Below are 24,147 nucleotides of genomic sequence, written 5' to 3'. Positions count from 1 at the left end.
TTATCGTTGATTTTTGCACCTAAGGCATACACTTGCTAAACGCACCATTGCTCCACCTCTGAACTTAAAGAAAAAGTTGTGAAAAGGGCTTCACCAATGCTACCACCAGTATTCCAAGTCTCTAATGCCCCTTTCCCACTGCAGCTCTTAAACGGTATATTGCCGTTTTTTCCCCACAATTTACCGTTTAAGGCTGCAGTGGGAAAGCGCCAGAGTTGAAATACCGGTTAAAGTTAACCAGTATTTCAACCCGTTTTAAAAGCAGAGTCCTACACGTTTAAATACTGTTTTTAAGGCAGTGGGAATGCCTCTTAAACGGTATTTAAAAATCCCACACTAATTCCCCCTCCCCTGGTACCTTTCCTGGAAGGGTACCTGCACCGCACCCACCCCCTCCCCTGGCACTTACTGTACCTGCGTGGGGGATCTGGGCAGCGGGGTCCGGCATCATGGCATGGGCACAGCACTTCAGGTCCCTCCCTGTGGCTGGTGATTGATGCAGGGCAGCGGGGTGGGGTCCATTTGGGATCCGGGCAGTCCCTGGGGCTGATGGTAACTAGTAGTTCCCACTATGCGCATGTGTATTGAGCGCATATAAATTAGCCGCTCATTACATATGTGCATATGTAATGAGCGGCTCATTTATATGCACGGCGCTCAATACACATGCGCATAGTGGGAACTACTAGTTACCATCAGCCCCAGGGACTGCCCGGATCCCAAATGGACCCCACCCCGCTGCCTCCCCACTGCCCTGCATCCATCACCAGCCACAGGGAGGGACCTGAAGTGCTGTGCCCATGCCATGATGCCGGATCCCGCTGCCCGGATCCCCCACACAGGTAAGTGCCAGGGGAGGGGGTGGGTGCAGGGTAGGTACCAGGGGAGGGAGGGTGGTGCAGGGCAGGGGGGGGGGGGTGCAGGGCAAGTACAAGGGGAGGGAGGGTGGGTCCAGGAAAGGTACCAGGGGAGGGGGGGGTGTGTTATGAAAGACAGCCACTCTTTTTTAAATGGTTCACTGCGAAGGGAATAGCACTTAAACAGTATTTAAAATGGTAATCTGCTGCAGTGGGAATGCTAATACCGTTTTAAATACCGTTTAAAAATACCAGTACTTAAAACGGGTCTGCAGTGGGAAAGCAGCATAATGTTGTTATGCCTGCAGCAAATTAAAAATAGTCCAAAACTCTTGTCTGGAAATAAATAAACACACAAATAAACTTCACTGCACTAGTGTAACAACTTCATGAGTTGGATACAATAGTCGACAGCAGTGATTTTCAACCTTTCAAGCTTTTCAAATTGACATGGTATACCATCAGACCCCCATGGGGAAAAAACACATTGGCCCCCATCTGAAAAAAACAATGACACTGGTCCCCACAGGTAACAAAATGAAATACATAAGCCCGTGAAAACAAGAGACCATTAAATAACTGGTGTCGGTGGCTTAAAACTACTGTGGACATCTTTAGCTCCGGGGGCACACTTCAGAACAGCGCAAGGCACATTTATGTGCCACAGCACAGTGGTTGAAAATCGCTGGTCTACATTGTTACATGAATATATAAACTATAAACATGGCATAAAAAAACAAAATTCATATAATAATATATAAAAACTTGACACAGCATAGGCCTTGGTACTTGTGTATTATCACGGCACCCGATTTCATCTAAATCGCATAAGATATCGCATAAGATTTATCGCCCGATTTGCGGCCGATTCGATCTGCGATGCGATTTTGCGTCCGATTTTCGGCCTATTTTTTTCTGATTTTAGGCCGATTTGCATGTTATTCCATCCTTGCACATCCCCAGGTACTATGCGATGGTATGCGATGTGATTTTTGGGAAAATGCCCCTGATTGTACAATCAAATATCGCATAGCATTGCATGCCAGCAAGTGGCATGCGATGCGATGTGATTCGCAATGTTAAATGCACCCCCATTGTTAACGCCACCCCCACTATCAACGCCAACCCGAAGCGTGGCGAGCGGTGGCGGTACGCGTCCTCCGACCATTTCATACCCCCACTATCCACGTCGGCGTGGAGTTGATTTTTTAACAACACAGATACCAGTTACAATAAAGATTACAATACAATTCCATAGCAGCCGTGCTAGTAGGACAATCAGTTAACCAAAATACTAAGCATAATTCATAAAAAAAAAACATAAGATTTATTGTTTACTGTCGTCCATCTAGTAACAGTTAAACTAATTAACCAGCAGGGCCTTATACCTTAAACCATTACCCAATCAGACTGGTACCCCAACTTAAAGGAGGGGTTACGTTATTCATATATCCCACATTTAGCTAAACACCAAATACTTTGCGGTCCTAATTCCTCAACTATATATTACCATAAAGAAAACTAATTGTGCTCTAACATACTCAGTACTCGACTTGTGTTTAACATTATCTATAAATTTCAATACATTTCAATCAACACATAGTGTGGTTCATAACACCAATATATTATGTTTTTAAATTTTCCTTTAAGCTGATAATAACCCAAACAATAAAAAAAAAAACGGTGGAGTCCTACATTCCCTAGAACATCTCTTTATACTAATAGTGATCATGCTTTTTCAAATTAATGCTAACGTGTAAATCATAAATTAATAAACACAACCCCAGTCCCAATCCATCCCTCCCTCCCCCTATTATCATTCTATCCTATTAAATCTAGAGTAATACCATCGTCCCCATATTCCATAGAACTTAGTAACCGAGCTACTTGCCATGTAACTACTCTTTTCATGGTCCATGGTGGTGTTAACTAATGCAACCCATTCTTGGATCCTGGGACCCGTCTGGGCCATCCAGGAACGTGCAATTACTGTTTTTGCAATGGCACATAAAATAATACCAATATTGCTCATTTCTTTGGATATCGTATTAGAAGGCCATACTTCCATAATAAGTGCAGCTGGTTTGATGGTACAACTCGGGAAACCCAATTCAACCAGTATGTCCCCAACCTTCTGCCAAAAGTTTTGCAATGTTTTGCAATCCCATAGAAGATGCCAAAAGTCGCCCCCGTTGTTTCTACACTTTGGGCATTTACTAACCATATTAGAGAATCTAGAAATCCTATCTGGGGTTAGATAAGTCCGATATAATATATTCAACTGAATCTGCTGTATCCTGGTTGACCTAGTGGCCAGCACAGGTGCAGCAAGGGCCAACCCCCAAGATGTTAAGTTCAACTCAGGAATATCTTTAATCCATTTTGAAAATAACCCCTCCAGTTCCTCTCTTTGCGTATACTCACTCAAGAACTTATAGCACTTCAATAGCCTTTTATATCGACACATCTTCCTCAAAAAATCTTTAAGTGGGGAGTCCTTTATGGCTATTGGATTATTTTTTATTCATCTGATTTATAGCACTTCTCATTTGTAAATATCGATAAAACATCGTTTTAGGGAGATCATATTCCCTTTGTATCTGGATGAAAGATTTAAATGTGTTGCCCGTAAAGATCTGGCCAGTGGCCTGAATCCCAAATTGCCTCCATAGGCTACCCCCTTGATCACCCCCTAACTTCTCCATCTGCGGTAGTGTGAAGATAGCCCGATCTGGATCTACATCTTCATATTGCATACGTTTACTAATCCACTTCCAAATATTCCTTGCTTGTCTGAGCAGGGGAGGGAGGGGGGTTCTGGATTTTACATTACATTCAAGCAGTGCCTGGAGTGGAGACAAACCCAAGGCATCCTGTGTAAATTTAATAAGATCATCAGTCCATTCCTCCTCCCTTACCCAGCCAACCAAATGAGTCAATTGGGCAGCGTAATAATAAAGTTTAAAGTTGGGCATAGCCGCACCTCCTCGTTGTCTATCCCTGTACAGTGAGATCATTTTAATTCTCGGGGTTCTATTCCGCCAAATAAATGAAGATAATACTGAATTAATTTTCCTAAAAAAAGAATCTTGAATGAGGACTGGGGATTGTACAAACATATATAAGAGTCTAGGTAGGATTGACATCTTAATCAAACTAACTCTCCCAATAATTGTCAATGGAAGGTATTGCCAACTTTTACATTTATTTTTAATTTCACCTATTAGGGGATCCAAGTTGTCTAGGGGAAAGTTAACGGCTCTCCCCGAGACAACCACTCCCAAATACTTGAACTTGTCCACCGCCCGAAGGCCGAAGCTTTCACCAATCGGCCCAGTCCCGGACCTCTGAACTACGAGAAGATGTGATTTACCATAATTAATGGTAAGTCCAGAGTGTCTACCGAATTCCTTAAGCACATCAGTAACTATCGGGAGTTGATTAGCATAATCCGCCATCCCTACCAGCAAGTCATCCGCATATAAGGATACAATATTATCTCTTATGCCCACCTCACCTAATACTGTCCGCAGCTTGCACGCCAGTGGCTCAATGGCCAATGCGAACAACAGTGGCGACAGAGGGCATCCTTGTCGGGTACCACGTAACAGAGGAAAGGAACTGGATATGTACCCATTAGCTAATACCCTAGCCGAGGGAGATCTATACAACAAAAAAACCCGGTCAATAAAACGACAACCAATTCCGAAGGCCATCATTGCCTGCCTAAGAAATGGCCACTCAATTGAGTCGAATGCTTTATTCGCGTCAAAAGATGCAAGTGCAACTTTTTTACCTAATACATCGGCCATTTGGAGGTAAGTGTATAATCTTCGTATATTCATTGCCGTGGACTTCCCACGCATGAATCCGTTTTGATCAGGGTGAACAATTTTATCAATTACACTATCAAGCCGGTTCGCCAAGATCTTAGCATATATCTTTGCATCGACCGTAATTAAAGATATAGGCCGATATGAGTCCAATAAGACAGGATCTTTACCACTCTTCGGTATAACTGCAATGATGGCCTCCCTCATTGATTCTGCCAGGTCCTTCTTAGCATCCATTTCTTGGAATGTTTTCAATAACCTTGGGGCTAATGTCTGCACTGATTGTTTGTATATTTCCCCCGGTAAACCATCAACCCCTGGTGCCTTATTAGTCGGCAAAGATTTTATAGCCGCCTCGCCCCAATGTAATTCTAAAGGGGAGTCTAAAAAGATACAATCATCACAGGACAATCTAGGGAGATTAATTGTTCCTAAATACACTGCAGACTCCTCATTTTGCGAGTCCACTTTGGATTGATATATTTCCCTAAAGTGCGTTGCAAAGGCCTCCGCTATTTCAGCCGGCTTTGTATAGATCTCCCCGGTTTCTAATTGAATTTTTGGTACTATATTAACAGTATTATCAACTCTTGAGAGGTAGGCCATAAATCTCCCTGTTCGATCGATATTTTGATAAAATCTATGGGATTGCTTTAACATTCTATATCTAGTCATATTTTGAAGATGTTCCACCCATTCTTTCTGTGCAGTAAGCCAATCCACCCTATCAGCTTCAGTTTTTCCCGTAATATATTTCTGTTCCTTCTCCGTTAACCTAACTTCCAACTCTTGCGCTATTTCCCGAGCTTTCCTTTTAATCTCAGCGATCCTTTTAAGCAAGTACCCCCTCAATGTTGCTTTAAATGAGTCCCACACTATAATGGGGCTAGCGGAGTCTAAATTAGCATTAAAGAACTGCTCAATCTCTATATTCAATTCCTCAAGGCAGTTAAGGTGGGGCAGCCAGGCAGGATGGAACCGCCAATATCTATAGCCATGCTGCATTTCAAGATCGACCCGCATAACCAATGGGGAGTGGTCTGAGACCCCGCGGGGCTTATATTCTATCCCTACAACATCACCAAGTATATCCCCAGTTGTGAATATCAAGTCAATTCTTGAAAATGTATTATGCGAGGCAGAATAACATGAGAATTGTTTAAGCTTGGGGTTTCTTTCTCGCCAAACATCCCACCATCCTACCATTTTAACAAATTCCGCCAACCCACCTCTGCTAGCATCTTGACCCCCTTGTTTATTCCATTTATCCATTATAGGGCTCATCATCGCATTAAAATCGCCCAGGCAAACTACAGAGATATTCGGGCGCTGAGAGGCAAATTCAACCGCTGCCCTGAGTATATCAAATGAGAAAGGAGGAGGGATATAAACGGCCAGAATGCAATAACGTTTAGTGTCAACAACACCGTCCAAAAAAACAAAACGGCCAAGTGGATCTATTTTGGAATCTATAAGTTCAAATATAACATTTTTCGTGACGAAGACAGACACTCCTCTAGAGGAGGAAGTAAAAGTAGAATGAAATGCAGCACCTATCCAAGGGCGTTTCAATGCGTTTATTCTCCCTCCATACAGATGAGTCTCTTGGAGACATATTATATCAGCCTTGAGCTCCTTACATTGTTTGAGTACTAGGGAGCGTTTGACCTTCTCACTTAATCCACGAACATTCCAAGTTAGAAACGCCACCATAGTATTTAATGGTAAAACCTAGTAGCTTAACCTGCACCCCTCGTAGAGGTCTCAATCTACTTATATCATAGGCCCATCCAAGGCCTCTGGCATCATATGGCTGAGAGTACATAGCACATATACATAGTATCTCTGGTATCATACAACAACACACAAAAACATGGACGTAGATCAACAACATATACCCATGTCCCACCCCCACCCCCCACCCTGTATAACCTACCCCACTAGGCATACCTTACGCCCACCCAACTTTCAAATATCCCTCAAAACATCAAACCACTATCACCAACACTGAGGGCACTTTACTATTGGTCACTTCCTATGGCGGTCCGGGCCCTCCGAGGGCCGCGCACTAATACCAATCACTTATATCCACCACCCCTCCCGACCCCAAACCCCCCCCCCCCCCCCACCCGACTATTAGCTCTCAATCCACCAGAGGAAAAAAAAAAAAAAAGGATTTTTTATGAATATACATTTTTAACTCATATAAACATCAACAATAATATATCCACTTATGGACACATTACACATCTATGACATCTTTGTTTTATAACCTAAGCAGCAAAAAAAGAAGAAGAAAACAAAAAACTTCCTTAAGATACATACACCATTAGCGCACTGATATACCCATACGGGTACATAGCACATCTATAACTTATTTCATACCAGGGGGAAGAAAAAAAAAAAAAAGGTGATAATATCCATTATGTCACGTTATTATCTGTAGTCAATATTTTTTAACTGGGTGCCATTTGTCGATTAGATGGATAATTCCTATCTAGCCATGCAGTCGCCTCTCTGGGAGTAAAAAAGAACTTAGTCTCCCCACCATTTATAATTCTCAATTTAGTAGGATAAAGCATTGAAAAGTTCAAGTTCAGTTCTCAAAGTCTAATCTTGATATTTTTGAACCCAGCCCTTTCCTTTTGGATCAAGTATGGAAGATCAGGGAATAGGGAGATCTTTTTCCCGTTATACAAGAGGCCACCCTTTGATCTTGCAAGCCTCAGAATATTGTCACGGTCCTTGTAATGCAAGATTTTTGCAATCAAAGTGCGCGGAGCACCTCCAGGTATCGGGGGTCTCGATGGGACCCTATGTGCCTTTTTAACAGTGAAAAAAGGTGATAAGGCCTCGCTCCCCAGGCTCGATTTCAACCAATCTTCAATAAATTTTTCAGGCAAGCTGGACTCTACTTGCTCCTCAAAACCCACAAAACGAATGTTATTGCGGCGTAAACGCCCTTCCATATCTGATAACTTATTTTGAATTTCAGACATTTTACCGTCCAGACTTTTGACCTGGGTCTGAAGGGGCAACATTGAATCCTCAATACAAGAGACACGCGATTCCACCTCCGTCACTCGATTTCGAAGTTTCTGCGCATCATCTCTCAAAAGTATAATATCAGATTGCAATTTGTTAAGCTGTTCTGATAGGCGGGTCTCACATGAGTTGACTGCATCCAGAACCTGTTGGAGGGTAACCTCCCCCGATTGTTGGGGGGGGCTACCCCCTTTTGTGGGTGTAGATTGCGGGGTAGCTTCCCTTGACTCAGTAGGATTTTTTGCCTGGGACCGTGCAAATTTCTCTAGCTTGGCGGCGGCCGAGCTCTGCGTGGTTTTCCCCAATGTACAAGCTATGACTATTCACAAAGTCAATGCCAACGACTTAAAATGTCCCAACAAGCACAGGAGCGTTTGGCTAACACCAGAATACCCTTATATTGACCACAGGTGTATTAGAATTGAAAGACAGGGGTATATTATTACTGTGCTGGTGGTCCCAGAGATTACTGGTTCAAAGTTATTAATGTACCAAGGCTGTGCTTCACCACACACACATGGGACAATTTGTCACACACCTAGGAAATCCCCTTCAGCGTCGATAGTTTGCACAGGGTCACTCCACCATATATATGGGTTTATTAATGTTACTGGCAAGGCAAATATATACTAGAGGCAAGATGTTCTCAGCAGCAGTCCAGATACATAAGGGTCTCAAGCCCAATTCAACTGTTCTCATACAATGTGTGTGGACTTACCAACAGCCTGAGTATTGGACCGTTCCGTTGCGCCTACTACTCAGTATAGCCGCTGTACAAACATGTTGAGACTCACTGTTCACCCCTGTATGCTGGCACCCCTCCTTGCTGTATATCGTGGTCAGGGTCCTTTAACTTCTTACAGGTACGCAGCAAATAGAGGGGGGAAGATGGAAACGCCGGCCAGCAACTCGCCGCGTGTAGTGACTCCAGCACGCCGCCTGATCTCAGCTCTCTCCTCTCTCCTTCCAAGACGGCAACGTCTCCCAGCGCGTCACAGCGCGTCACGATTCCCAGCGTGCAGCGGGGCCCGGCAGACCCTCAGCCCAGTCCACCCGGGGAGATAGAGCTACCTCAGCCGCAACACGAGATGCGGCAACCAGACCACCAAAGACGGCCGTTCAGGGCAGGCACCAGGCTAAAGGCACAAGGTAACCCCGGACATATCACACGTATAGCGGGCGGGATGGCGGGAGGCCAGGGAGGCGAGTCCGGAGGCGTTTCAGCGGCGCCTCATTTCGTGCAGCCCTCGGAGAGGCCGGAGCTCCTCCCCTACGTACACGCCGTCGTGACCCACACCCCCCCCCCACCTGATTCTGTTTGTTCCTTCTACTCCACGCGTGGAGTTGATTTTAGATAGTGTGGCGAGCGCAGCGAGCGGACGCGGAATACATGTAAAGCTGCGCTTCGGGTTGGCGTTGATAGTGGGGGTGGTGTTGACAATGGGGGTGCATTTAACATTGTAAGCACCCATCAGGGTGATTGTACAATTACAAATCAAATCGCTTCACATGCATCACATGCCACTATATTGCATGCGATGCACTACGATGGAAATCGGGGGTGTGCAAGGTGTGCAATGATGGAACAGCCTGCAAATCGGCCGAAAAAATAGGTCGAAAATCGGCCGAAAAATCGCATCCGATTTTTGCATGCGATTTGCGGCCAATTTTCGGCCGATTTAGTGGGCGCCGTGATAATACACAAGTACCTAGGCCTTTATTAAAAGATATCACGATTCTAAGAGGTAGCGTCATGGGAAGTGCACCACACCCATACACGGCATTGGGAAGCACATAAACAGTTTGAATGAGAATTGGCGGGTGAGGGAGGTTGGGTGAGCAGGAGCTATGGCCCTAGCTAGCAATGTCCTCCATCGTCCTGCATGCAGGACCAAAAAAGGATTGATGCTGGAGAGTTCATCATCCACTACATTACGTGTGCACACCAGACGATATTCAGATGTTGTTAACCCGAGTCATCGAAATCAGCTAAATTGTCCCGTATATCGTCTATCATATGTACCCAGCTTAAGGTTCCTGTCGGCAGGTTTTGGTTAAGGAAATTAAATTGGCTGATGATAGAGCAGACGCCATGTAATCTAAAGGTGGTGTGAATGAGCAAACACCTTTGGACTACATGGCATACAGCAACCTGATTCATATCTATCGGACTCAATATTATTGTGTTTTTCATGTAATAAATGTTAGAATTTACACACATGTAGATATTGTATTTATGACATGGTGGAATATTGTATTCAACTCATGAAGTTGCTACACTGGCACAGTGAAGTTTTTGGTTTTATAGTATAGTATATTAATGCCACTACAGTACACAGCAAACGTCAATATGAGTATCTGTGGTGCTTACAATTTGCCCCACCACTTCTTTTACCATTTCTTTCTCTGCCTTATATGTGCTATTGTTCCCTTCACGTTTGCTCTGACCACACCCCACCTGTTTCACTGCTAAATAATTCCATGTCTGTGATCCTTCACCATCTGTACCATTGCCCCCTTCCTCCATGGCTGGTGGCTGCCCACCAGAAGTGGTATACACAAACTGAGGCACAACCATATTAAATGCCACAAAACTGGCAGGAAAGCAGATTTTTCATATACAAATCATTAGATCTTTCTCTTTAGAAGAGATAAAGTCAGGAACCAGACTTTCGCCATCCCAATAGTCACAAATCAGATGAATCCAGACCAGGGGTGTCAAACACAAGGCCCGCGGGCCAAATCCGGCCCGCCAGACCTCTTCATGTGGCCCGCGCAGCCGCCGCCAGCCTTCACCTTTTATTCTCGATTTTTTTTTTAAACAAGAAAGCCGCCTCTTCAGCGCAAGCACGGCAGCCTACAAGCCAGAGAACGTCTGCCCTCTAGCGCAGTGCCGCCGGTCGTCAACCCCTCCTCCGCTCCCACCTGCTGTATAGGAGCCAGAGAGAGGAAAGATCAGGTCCGTCGTGGTGAATGGTGCTGCTGCTGCTGTGCGCTCCAGGTCACTTACTGCTGAGTGTGCACTGCACAGTGACCGGGAGCACGCTGCCCCCCACTCCTGGATAGATAGTGCGAGGAGCGCTACTCACAGGAGGGAGGGGGAAATGCGCCTGTGTGAGAGCGCAGCTGTGTCCTTGGTGGTGGAGCAGCTCAGACTGGAGTGGACGCATCAGAGCGGGTAAGTGTCAAACTCTCTGCCTATGTGTGTGTTTGTGCACTGGCACATTGCAGCCTATCATTAATTGCTGTGTCCCATGATAATAAGCAGGACATATGCCCTAAGACTGAGTGCTGCTCCCCTGTGCAGGCAGCGTGTGCCCTAATGCACTGCAGTTCACAGCAATAGCAGGAGGGAAATGCTACTGCTGAGTATACAATAATTGAATGCAGTGACAATAATTTATGATAATAAAGAGTGGACACATAGTCCTACAGATACAACAGGACAACATTGGACCACTGGTGTAAGGAATCCGAAATTATTTCTAAATCAATCCAAGATAGTAGATCCTCACTATGTAAGCCCAACCCACGTGGTTACAGAAACCGAATACATAATGAGGATCTGCCACCTTGGATCGATGAGGATATAATTCCTCCACAGGTCCACTTGTGGGGTAATAACTATGACACATCCATCCTTATGGGGTATCAATAACATTTATTCAGTGCAGATTTTAAACTATTACCAGGCTGTGAAAATTGTATTGCTTATATGGAGTTGTATAGTTTTTACGCTTTTTTCTCTATTAAGTACTTAGTTCACAATCACTGACACACTTTTTTTTTTTTTTTTATACCACAAGCACTGCATATTGCTTGTATTGTGCAAAAAAAGAAACAGGTCACTATGCTGTGCTTGTCAAAAAACTAATTGGAAATACAGCATACAGTGACTTTTAAAGTACAAACTGTGAAAAAGGGCCAAATGTAATAGGGTGTGAGAATCAGAAAGTAAGGAGATTTTGGAAGAGCTTTCGGTACTTATATCTTAGTTGGGCGCCCACTATAGTTAGTACGCTCATACCCACACTATTCATGTCGGCATGGAGTTGATTTTATATAATGTGGCGAGCGCAGCGAGCCACCGAGCCCGAAGCGTGGCGAGCGAAGTGAGCACCACGAGGGGACGTGGAAAACGAAGGAAATAGCTTAGTGGGCGCCCAACTAACATAAGTACTGAGTTTTCCCATTTTTTTTTAAAGCGGCAATCATTTACTTGGCAAAATCAACCTGATATCCAGTGTAAATGATTGCCCCTTAAATAAAATGAGAAAACGCTCCCAAAATCTCTCACTTTCTGATTCTCACACCCTATTTATTACATTTGGACCTAAATATTAAAAGAAAAACAAAAATCTACAATTAGCTGTTCCTTTTTAATAAACATTCAAACTGAATTCACTTGATCACACATCCAAAATACAGGCAACTTTGCTTCCTCTTCTTCTTTACATTCTGAATAGCACAGTCCAGAAATTCCTGTCACTTGGTACATTGTCATTTTCAGAAACAAGGTCACGTTAAACCTTTCCATATTCTTCTGCTGCATTGGGCCACGACAAGCCTAGTGATTTACGTGAATCATTGTATTTTGTTTCTGTACGTGCTAGGCTTTACTGCAACAGTAATCTTGTTTTGAGACTACTGTATTTGATTTTTTTTCTTTTGATTGCTCGATGTACTCAAGAACACAAAATATTCCATGTGTTCCCTGTCAGGATAAAATCTGTTTGCAAAAGGACTTTCTAGAAGCTAAAAGATGAATGAAATAAATCACTGAAATGTAAACATCAAGATAAAGGGAGCATTACTTGGAGTAAGATGGCACATTATTATTACAGCAAATGGTGATCTTTTTCTTACCCATATATCTGCTTTTGTAGTAATTGGTTTTCCACCATAGAGGTTAATCATTTCAGGAGCTCTGTATGAGAGAGTGGTATACCTGAAATAGTTGTAAAGTGGTGTTTAGGAAATAGGAGGACAAACATACATAGATACATACATACATACATACATAGGGGAATATAGATCATAGCTTGGAATACAGACAATCCACCACCCAATCAGCTATTAACTAACATTTTTCTAACACACTCTGTAACATGCCAATTAGGAGCTGATTGGTTATCTTTTTATCTCTCTCAAACCTATGAAAATACCTCCCACAATGTCCAAACAGTGGGGCAGATGTATTAAGCCTGGCGAAGAGATAAACTGGAGATAAAGTGGAAAGAGAAAATGCACCAGCCAATCAACTCACAACTGTCATATTTCAAAACACAGCTGATTGGCTGGTACATTATCACAAAAAGATCAAAAAAGTTTTTTACATGTAGGAGTTGACTACAGCGCTGGAGCAATATGTTAATTAATTTGTTTTGTAGGATTTACAAGGTTATTCACTCCACTTGAACTTCACAAAATATTAACTCAACACAATTTCTTAAAACATAGTCACTTTATTGAAAAATCAAAAAGCCAATAAAAAATATGAAAAAATATATAAAATACCAAACAAAACAGTTCCTGGTTAGCTTTTTCATATTTCATATTTTTCATTGGCTTTTTGATTTTTCGATAAAGTGACTATGTTTTAAGAAATCCATGAAAGTCAAAAAATATTTTGTGAAGTGGAGTGAATAACCTTGTAAATCCTACAAAACAAATGAATTAACATATTGATCCAGCGCTGTAGTCAACCCCTACATGTAAAAAAAACTTTTTTGATCTATTTGTTTGGAAATATATCAAGATTGAATATTTCCTATTGGGGTTTAACAGCTGCAGGAAAAAGAGCGCTTGAGGCTGTGTGGACTGACTTTTTTCCCTTAAATGGTGCATTATCTTCTTCCACTTTATCTCTTGGCCAGGCTTAATATATCTGCCCCACTATACCTTATATATATGGGAAGAGATTTATAAAATTCAAACCCAGAAACTGTGGAACCCCCTAGGACAGGGGTGGCCAAACCTGTCCTCAAGATCTACCAACAGTGCATGTTTTCCTGTGGATCTATAGTATGAATGAATGCAGCATGTTTTAAAATGTGACAGTTAGTAATAACTACAGCTGTGCACCAGCTAGGTAACCTGGAAAACGTGGACCGTTGCTAGATTTTGAGGACCGGTTTGGCCACCCCTGCCCTAGGACATCAGAACATGAACAACACTGACGGCTGCAACCACAGAAACTAAAAATACATTTATGTCTCCCAAGCGTAGAAATTAAAACTTTTTAAATTATAGGTCAACAATCAATAGGTCCACCCCATTTTGTTGACAAACAGTAGGTCGACATGTAAAGAGTTTGACATGACAAAGATTGACACAGGTTTTTTTTTTACCTCAAAGTTTTCATCATTTACCATCCATGTGCACTATGACTAGGAATGTAAAGAGTTTGACCTGACTGTGACCTGACCTGACCTGTGCAGACTGCAATGGAAACATACCGATGAGGGTCCACATTTCCACTTATTTGGTTTGTATGTGCTGAAACATACAAAATAGCGCATACACACACACACAAGGTTAAGTTGGCATCTTCACTGTGTCGACCTGTTGTATCTGTCAGGCTTGTGATGTCTTCCTTTATCATGTCGACCCTCTCAACCTACATTGGTCGACCCATTGATCCACAGCCCCTAGATACCAGACCCCTGTTACCAGAGGGATGCAGTTTAATCCCGGCAGTCGGGATCCCGGCGTTCAGAATCCCGACGCTGGAATCCCGACCGCCGAAATCCCAACACTTTCCACGACACCCCTGGAGGGAGAATAAATTAGCGTGCCGAGCGTAGCGAGCCCGCAAGGGGGGGCCATCCACGTCCCCCCCTTGTCGGGATTTGGGCGGTCGGGATTTTGAACGCCGGGATCCCGACCGCCGGGATTTCATACTGAATCCTTACCAGAAGCTAGGAACCACTGGAAGCTGAAAGATGCAAATCCAAAACAGGAAAACTAGTTTAAACTGTAATCCACTGCAAACGCAGTAAAATACTGTAGTAGATTATTTATATCTGAAAGTCTTCATATGACCACATCTAAAAATCACAGATTGCTTCAGTAAGCCTAAAAAAATTGTGCTTTTATCCTCAACAAAAAGGTATTGTTGGCAAAGAAAGGTACTGCTTATACACTGTATGCATTGCTATTATTGGCTGGATGTTGCTATAAACTCATTTCCCCTTTAGCTATATTGCTTTACATGGTCAGTGCTGTGTCTGCAATGCTTAGTTTGTAAAACTGAAAATTGCTGCATTGCTAGGTGTGGTAAACCATTTCAAAATAATTATAGGGCTCTTATCATGCCCTCTCTCCCCCCTTATGCTTAAACTATACCCTATATTAATAGTGCATTTTCTTATGTTGGAGAAAAAATGCAATAGGACTTAATATATCCACCACTACATAGCTCAGTAATGTGCATAGAACAGTGGTTCCTAAACTGTGCGCCTAGGCTCCCTGGGGTGCCTCGGGACACTTGCAGCGGTGCCTCGGGTTGGTCTTCCAGGATCAATTCAAATTATTTATGATCAATTATTTCTGGACAAAACCAGTGCTGGTGGCTGCCAATCATACAATGTGTACAAACAGAACCAAATCCTGCCCCCTTTACCACATAACTGAACGGGATGCAGTTAAAATCCCGGCGGTCGGGATCCCGGCGTTCAGAATCCCAACGCCGGAATCCCGACCGCCGAAATACCGACACATTCTCCCTCCAGGGGTGTCCACGACACCCCTGGAGGGAGAATAAATTAGTGTGCCGAGCGTAGCGAGGCACCGGGCCCGCTGCGTGGCGAGCCCGCAAGGGGGGGCGATCCCCGTCCCCCCCTTGTCGGCATTTCGGCTGTCGGGATTCCGGCGTCGGGATTCTGAACGCCGGGATCCCGACCGCCGGGATTCAATACTGAATCCAACTGAACCTAAGAAACACATATAAACACAATCTACTTAATTTGATATATATTTTTTGGGGCCTAGGGGTGCCGTGGAAAAGTTCTGATACTCTAGGGTGCCATGATTAGAAAAAGATTGGGAACCCCTGGCATAGGATATCTCTCACACAGACAGGACCCGTATAAGAAGGACGAAAGGTCTGTAGTGAGCCTCCTGATGGCTGAGGGGTATTGGGAAAATATTATGTCAGAAACAAAACCTTGAGTCCACCAAAAGTTTCTACAACAAACAGGAAGTAGATGTATGAAGCCTTTAAGAGAGATATACTGTACTAAAGTACCAACCAATCAGATTCTGTCATTTTGCAGGCTGCGCTATTTGGTACTAAAAATCAGAGGATTCCCAGCATTGCAACTGTCAGTTCTCTATTTTGAGAATGACAATACTCATGAACAGTATGTGGGAGATTAATGATGAGATTGAAGGAAAAGGAAGAAAAGAGCTACAATAAAGATGCTACAGAATGTGGGTAATTCACTTCTCTGTAATGTCTGCTGAGTTTCAGCCCTCATGCATACTAATACACATTTGAAGCTTGCCACACAAAGATCATTATTAATAAAGATCAATGAGGCAGATGTATTTAGTCCGGAGAAGAGATAAACTAGAGATAAAGTGAAAGGAGATAAAGCACCAGCCAATAAACTCCCAACTGCTTTATCTCCTTTAAATTTATCTCCACTTTCTATTCTTCAAGTTTAATACATCTGCCTCAAAATGGATTATTGTTGTACCCCCATCAATGTACAACATTTCACCAAGCTGTTTGCAATCACACCATTTCTAGTCACCACTGACTTCTTCCTGTTATCTAGTTTGTGCTTATGGCGCCAGGAAACTTCAATGTAACTGTACTCCTGATATCAAACTACTATTCTTACTAGAATGTGTGGTATGACACTACTAGCTCTCTAGGCAAGGCCTTGCTTACCCTACTTCTAAAGAAGCTCAGACCAACTAATATAGTAATTATTTTTATTTGGTTTAGTGGACATTTTAGGTAAACATAGTACATTTGATAGTATGGTCTTAACAGTGTTAAGTGGATATAAATGTTCATGTAATTTTAAATATAATTTCAAATGTTTATTATAGAAGAAAGCTTTTAGTTGTGAAAACTACAATTAAAAACTGATCAGCTTTACTCTGGCTCCAGCTCTTTGAGCCAACCACCCTATTTTGGCATAAATCCATAGTCTCATCACACAGTGAAAATTATGAGAATATATTCAGAATATTCAAGTGATGTACCCTTTGGGCTATTTCACACGCTCTGGCTCCTGCCGGGCGGCGAAATCCCGCACGGCCAGGAAGACGTGCCGCACACAGTAGTTTACAATGGAGGGGATGGCCACAGCCTGGCAGCCATCCCTTCCAGTGGTGGGATCTGGCTGCAACCCCGCGGCCGGGCTGTGGCCGTCCCGTGTAAATGGACACATTTGTGTCCATTATTAACTGCTGTGTGCGGAACAGCTTCCTGGCCGTGCGGGATTTCGCCACCCGGCAGGAGCCAGAGCGTGTGAAATAGCCCTTTCTGTACCGTACTCACCTTAGATGCATAGTAAAATTAACACCAACCATCAAGAAAAATCATTAGCTTGATTTCCTAGATGTTTATACCGAAAACTAAAATCTGCAAGTAATTATCGAGCTAAGGGGCTCTAATTCAGACTGGTTAGCACGGCTGCAATTTTTTCTGACAAAACCATGCCGTGCAGGTGAAGCAAATGAAACATGTGCAGAGAGAGTAAGATTTGGGTGGGGTGTGTTCAAACTAAAATCTAAATTGCAGTCTAAGAATAAAGCAGCAAATATTTACACAATTATATATATATATATATATATATATATATATAATAACTCCCCCAAATCTAACTCTTTGCACATGTCACATCTGCCCCACCTGTAGTGCAGCATGGTTTTGTCCATCTGCAAAAATTGTAGCCTTGCAAAGAAGTCTGAATCAAGCCCATGACCACTTAAAGCCGGTCTCTAGGCCTTCCAGTGATATAATTATAATTAACTACAGTATATTGTACAGAACCAAATTTGTCTTCCTATTTAAAGTCCAAAAAGTACCCTACTGTATTAGGTGACAATAGTACAATAATAGGGCATGCAAGAGTTAAGGCTAAAACAATCACTTCTCCTTTGAGACCACACATTCTTCAAAACACCCCCAAATGAGCTGACGGAAGGCCTATTTTGAGTGGCAAATGTGTGAGCCACAACTGCTCAGCAAGGATAAAGATGTAGTGATATCCTATGTAGCACTACACAAATGGGTGACTAGTGGCCTACTTAACATGGAGTTCTGAGACTTCAGAACATCTGACTCTACTAACTGGCCACTTCGCCTACCCTTCTGGTAAAAGTGACAAAATTGGAATTTTTTTCTATATAGATTTGTTTCTATATTCACATTGATAAAAGGGTTATTTTACTATTATCCAGTTGGCTTTTATTTGGAGCACTATGGGATTGTGTTTTTCTCAGCAGGGAGCCTGAGAGTCTAAAGTGAAATGGTCTTGCACTTACCCAAATTTGCTATATTGACCGGCAATTGCAACATGTAACCCCGGGCCCCATAAAAGATAAATATTATTAACTTACTTTTTAATTTCCTCTTCAACAATGTTTACGCCATCTTTTTGAGGGTTAAGAAATCGGTTTGTTGCACTGCCAAAGTCACACAACACATAGTTCCCACTGTCATTTAACAAAATGTTCTCAACCTTGAAGACAAAAAAAACCAGGTGCATTATGCTGGGCATATATATTAGGCTGCGTATCAAAATCGAAATCACAACCAATGCATTTTAATTATGTTGTTATGCATACAAGATCTATAAACGACAATCAGGGAAATGTGGTAAATGGGAATGTCCTATTATAAAAAAATACAGAAGGGGTACTTGTTTCCTAGAACGGCTCCCACTAAGCTATTTGCTTAGTGGGGTATTCTGCGTCGGAAAATTGCATTGCATAGCATGGGCCATTTTAGTGCTGTGCGATGCGATTTTTTCAAGTAATATTAGCTATACAAAAATATGATTGTTTGTCATAAAATTAGGTTTTACGCACCCCCCCCCCCCCCCCCCCACACACACACACACACACACATACACACTATCCACGCCACCCCAGAGCGTGGCGAGCAGGGCGGCGGTACGCATCTTACAACTTTTTCATACCCCCACTATCCACGTCGGCGTGGGTTGACTTTATATAGTGTGGCGAGCGCAGCGAGCCCAAAGCACGGCGAGCCCCACGAGGGGACGTGGAATACATGTAAAGTTATCTGCGGGGCTCGCTGCACTCGCCACGCTTCGGGCTCGGTGGCTCGCTGCGCTCGCCACACTAAATAAAATCGACTCCACGCCAACGTGGATAGTGGGGGTATGAAAACATCGGAGGACGCGTTCCGCTGTGCTCGCCACGCTTTGAGGTGGTGTGGATAGTGAAGGGGGGTGCGTAAAACATCACTGTATGTCATACAATGATATCATTGTATAGCTAATGTAATGGCATCGCACACCATAAAAAAAAGGCATGCGATTTTGGGGGAGGTGCGACGCGATCCCCTGGGGCACACAGAGCAGTGAATAAATTACATTAAAAAAATCATATCGCATGGCACTAAAATGGCCCATGCGATGAGATTTCCCTACGTTTGCGTACGTAGAAAATCTGGGCGCCGTTCTAGGAAACAAGTACCACAGAAGGTTCTGTGCAATGAGCTAATTTTTTTCAAATTAGCGAAGCGTGGTTCTCACCTCCGCTTCTCCCGGTAATTGATGCAAAGAAAGGATATGAAGAATAATTAAAAAACGGAGGTTCAGTTCATCAATTTTTGACACTTATTTTCCTTCCAACTCAGTATTTAGTTGTATATGATATTCATAAATTGCAACTTGTATTTTGACAATATATGCTTATTAAAACAAGCAGAATTGGAAAGGAGATTAAAAAAAAAAAATGTGCAGAGAGATAAGGACCCTATACACTGGTCTTAAGGACAAATCAAACCCATTTTACATTCAACTTCCCTGGCAGCTCCCCGGGTGGGCTTACATACAATTTGGCAGTTGATTTTTTCTTTATTGTGATAAATCGCATCGCAGCGGAGCTGCTGGGAAAGTTGTAAGTTCCAGTGAATGGGTGAGAAAAGCTCTCTCGACCAATCAGCGACCACCCATTCATTTGAATGGGAGCTTTGGTAGCGGCAGGTGGGCGGCCAGGAAATTTCAAAACTCCCATTCAAATGAGTGGGCAGCTGCTGATTGGCTTAGAGAGCTCACCCTGTTCCCTGCCAGCCAAGGATGTAGAGCGATGAAACCGCTGGCCCACACCTAGTAACGGATATTGGATCAGATGCGATACATCGTGGGAGCTAAAAAGCACCCGTTTTGTACCATTGATGGGTCTGATTCAGACTCATTTTATGTTCTGCCGATCCAACCTCTGACTCCGATTCGACGAGCACGGGAACACGCATCAGATCCATTCAGAAGGCAAACACCTCCTATTTGGACACTTTATCCGATTTCTCAGCCAGATCCTTCAGAATTGGATGAAAAAAGAGGTCAAATGGCACAAATGTATGGGGGCCTATAGATTCAAGAGTGGATTGTCTAAACTCGCATCTAATTTGCAGTATAATAAAGCTGTCCAGTATTTGTGGGCTAGATGCAAAAGTAGCCAGTATTTACCAAGATTTCATAGACTCAATAGACCATGTCTAGTTAAAAAGTCAATAGGTCTTATATAAGTACATTTATTTATATATACAAAGTCTATCTAATTTATTCATGTCGCACGCAATCAATAAGCGAATGTCCAGATTTATAATCATTGAATATTATTTATGAATGTAAACAGATGAAACTGTATCATGGATTTCAAAATATAACAATACAGGTATTATACATAATAACGATTATTATGCCAGCATCCTTAAATACAATTAACCTCAGTGTTAAATACTGTGTATGCGAATACAGCGCGGGAGGGGGCGTGGCTATGAAGAAGCAGCCATTTTGTGATACCAAGTCTTTGTGTCCGCCATTTTAGATACCGCCGCATGGCATTCAGCCATCTTATAATAACTGTCGGCCATCTTAGATTCCACTACATGGCCCACAAAGGAACTTTAACAAAAGACTAATAACTTCCGCCTGGCAATCAAACATAAACTGACTGTACGTTCATTTGTCTTTCCACAACATTTATTCCAAATTACCTCTAACCTGCATCATGCAATACTCACAAATCCTGACTATAACTTGCACATCCATCAAACACATTATCCCTGCAGCATCATGCTAACAACACACAAAGCATTCACACTCTTCAATACAAAGAGTCCATACATGCTCACGCATAGCCTTACACATGCGTTCAGATTCATGCTTTCCTTTGAGCAAACACACACTTGATTAAGCACAAATGCTGGAGTCCATACATGCTCACGCACAGCCTAACACATGCTTTCAAATACATAGTTGTAGATCAATCTACCAAGCCAAACACATCCTCTCTGAACAGATCACAATCACCACACTTTCAACACAATACATACCTCCATATGTCCAGGGGCAACATCCCGCTGTTCCTATACATACACCATATACTCCACTCACGATTCATAACTACAGGCTAATAACACAGCACGTTTCAACCATTAGATCTATGTATGATATATTATTACAATGCCTTATCTCAATGATCCTAGCTAATCATTGGTCACACAGGTCACTTCTCAAACACAGACACAAGCTTTCTTTGTATAGCTATATGTAAACATACGCTGGGCCTATGCACATGTTAATATCTGAAGACAAACTAAGAATGGAAGTTAACTACTCTTAAACTCTCTAGCATAATCCATATTCCATAACCGGGGTCCTAGTACACAATACAATCGGTCCTACAAGTTTATACATTACTCAAAGTCATGTCCAAATCCATATGTAATGGAAGGAAACTCCCGGCGATACCAGACCCATCCTTTCTGCGTCTTGATCGAACAGCAACTGGCTATTTGGTTTTCTCTTGCTTCCCAAGAGAACTCTCGGGGGGAGGGGAGAATCTATTCATTCACATTTGCTTCAATAGCCTATAGACACGCCCCCTGATACTGTATTTCCTGGCTGGTTTACTGGTGTAAGGGAATGCTAATGACTTCATTTCTAATGCTGGTTTTTCTGTGACTAACTTATAATTTGTTATAACATGTGAGTGTGACATGATATGAAATTCTAATAACTATCATCTGACAGCTAGTGTAATTTCGCTCATTTAGAGACCAAGCATGACATTATGGGCATGGTTATAATTATGATTATGGAAATTATATGCTGGGATAAATTAGGCATTGACAGTCTAGACCAGGAGTAGCCAACTCCAGTCCTCGAGTGCTACCAACAGTTAACGTTTTCCAGGTCTCCTCACAGAATCACAAGTGAAGTAATTAGCTCCACCTGTGGATCTTTTAAAATGTGTTAGTCAGTTATGAGTGCACCTGTGTACCTGCGAGGTGAGCTGGAAAATGTGAACTGCTGGTAGCTCTCGAGGGCTGAAGTTAGCTACCCCTGGTCTAGACTATATGGTGTACATGCAATAGGTTAACAGAATGAAAACATAGCCAGGTAAAAAGGTCAATTGTGTCTGAGGTTGACCAGTACAAAAGGTCCAAATAACAATGGCTGACACGCAAATAGTTAACACACTTTTCACCATTTACTATCCACGTGGGCTATGATTGGCAAGAGTAAGCTCTCCTGAAGCATGGCTGGTGGAGAGCCAGCGTGGGTAATCTGAGCCAAATAATAATTTGGCTCAGATATGGTAAAACATATAAAATCACACACACAAATAAAATCATATCTATCATTATTGTGTTGACCATTTGATACAGTCGATTTTAGGGTCAAACTATTGACTGTCTATCAGTTTACTGTAGATCTATAAAACCAAACCCTATTTACCCTGCATGCAAAATAATAAATGTTTTTTTGCTTTGCCTCCAACATCCTAAAGTTAAAATGGAAATAAACGTTGTAGTTTGATTTTGAGTGTGAAGACAATAAATAGTAGCGGTGCTAAAAAAAAAAAAAAATTACCTTTAGATCTCTGTGAACTATTGGAGTTTTGCATTGATGAAGTCTGGCAACTGCTTCACATGTGTCACAAAATATCCTCAAGACTTCAGCCTCGGTAAATCCAGATTGGAGCCTTTGATTCATTTGATTGACAACTTGTCCAGCTGGGAAGTAAAGTAGGCTTTAAGTGCAAAACATCAGAACCAATTACAAGGCACAAAAGACATCAGGCCCTGCAAGCTGGGTTTTTATGAAACAATGTATAATAAAACTAACTTCCCATTTCAGAAAGAGAAAAGAAGCTGGGAAATTTCTGGGGCAAGTCGGGTCAACCTGGATCTTTTTTTCTGTGTAAACTCAGGTCATCGACTTTGGTCGCTACCAGAGTTATTCCTGGGTACAACCTGGGTTGCTTGCTTTCTGAAAGGTGCAACCTGTTCTTTTTTTTTTGGGGGGGGGGGGGGTTTCAAACTGGGTTGCGTTCATACACTGATTGGTTCAGATGGCAGGCCAGTTCCCAATACACAGCCTCTGATCCAATTGCCATCTTACTCTGGGCTGTTTGCATCTCTTTACCAGAGTGGTGTCTGGTACAGTGATTCTGCTGTCCATTCAAATGTGTCTGACTTCCTGGTACTGATATTTTCTGTCTGCCTTATATAAATGTCCCCACGTGTAGAGTATGAGATGTGAGGCTTTACAGCAATTGACTCCTCTCACCGACAAAAGCACTGTTATCTTCTGTGCATAGACTGTCTCTTGCCTACCTCCACCACCTCCTTGCAGTTTCTGCCACTGTCCTCACTCTCAAGCTATGCTGATAGACTCCAGCAAATTACCTGGATTCAGTGTGAAATTGGGCGACATCGGTGTAACCCCGTTCCAAATTACAGAGTAAAAGGGAGGTTGGAGCTGTGATCCAAGTCCAATCATGTTCAAAAATCTGAGAAATACCTAATCCTGTTTTTTGTCTGAAAGTGATCTTCGTAAATTTTCATCTAGACTTTAGACATAATTAACCCTTTCTCTGAATACATCTAGGACTTTACATTTCCAGATACTGTATGCTACACTTCTGGAAAATGTGGAAGAAAGTCACCTACATCCCTAATGATTTCATAATAAATAAAAAGATTAAATAAAATTAATTGGTTCCAAAAATTCAGACATAAAGTGATAAATGTATACTTACATGAGATTTACATTAAATAAAGATACCATTGTAAATACACCTGCATATCTCATGGGTTCAAACATGTTCTATAAAGGAGGAATCCTATGCAATAGCTTGGGATATAGAAGCCAGATGACTATGCACTTTTGTGTATTTTATGAACTGCA

The 24,147-nt window shown here is 42.5% G+C and overlaps 1 protein-coding gene across 2 annotated transcripts in view; it reads right to left on the bottom strand.

The window, feature by feature from the left end:
* BMP2K (BMP2 inducible kinase) overlaps nt 1-24,147 on the bottom strand; it is a 200,970-nt gene that overhangs the window by 81,743 nt on the left and 95,080 nt on the right. For both annotated transcript variants that reach the window (XM_083175555.1, XM_083175564.1), the window contains exons 4-6: nt 22,828-22,970; nt 18,317-18,438; nt 12,602-12,683 (exon numbers count right to left, since the gene is read on the bottom strand). In XM_083175555.1, the coding sequence (XP_083031681.1) occupies nt 12,602-12,683; nt 18,317-18,438; nt 22,828-22,970 (347 nt within the window). The remainder of the gene's footprint in view (nt 1-12,601; nt 12,684-18,316; nt 18,439-22,827; nt 22,971-24,147) is intronic.

Source organism: Crinia signifera, chromosome 1 (genome assembly GCF_055691185.1).
Source record: "Crinia signifera chromosome 1, ASM5569118v1, whole genome shotgun sequence".
Classification (NCBI taxonomy): domain Eukaryota; kingdom Metazoa; phylum Chordata; class Amphibia; order Anura; family Myobatrachidae; genus Crinia; species Crinia signifera.
Note: the sequence above shows the minus strand (reverse complement) of the source record. Positions and strands in the feature narration are given on the sequence as shown.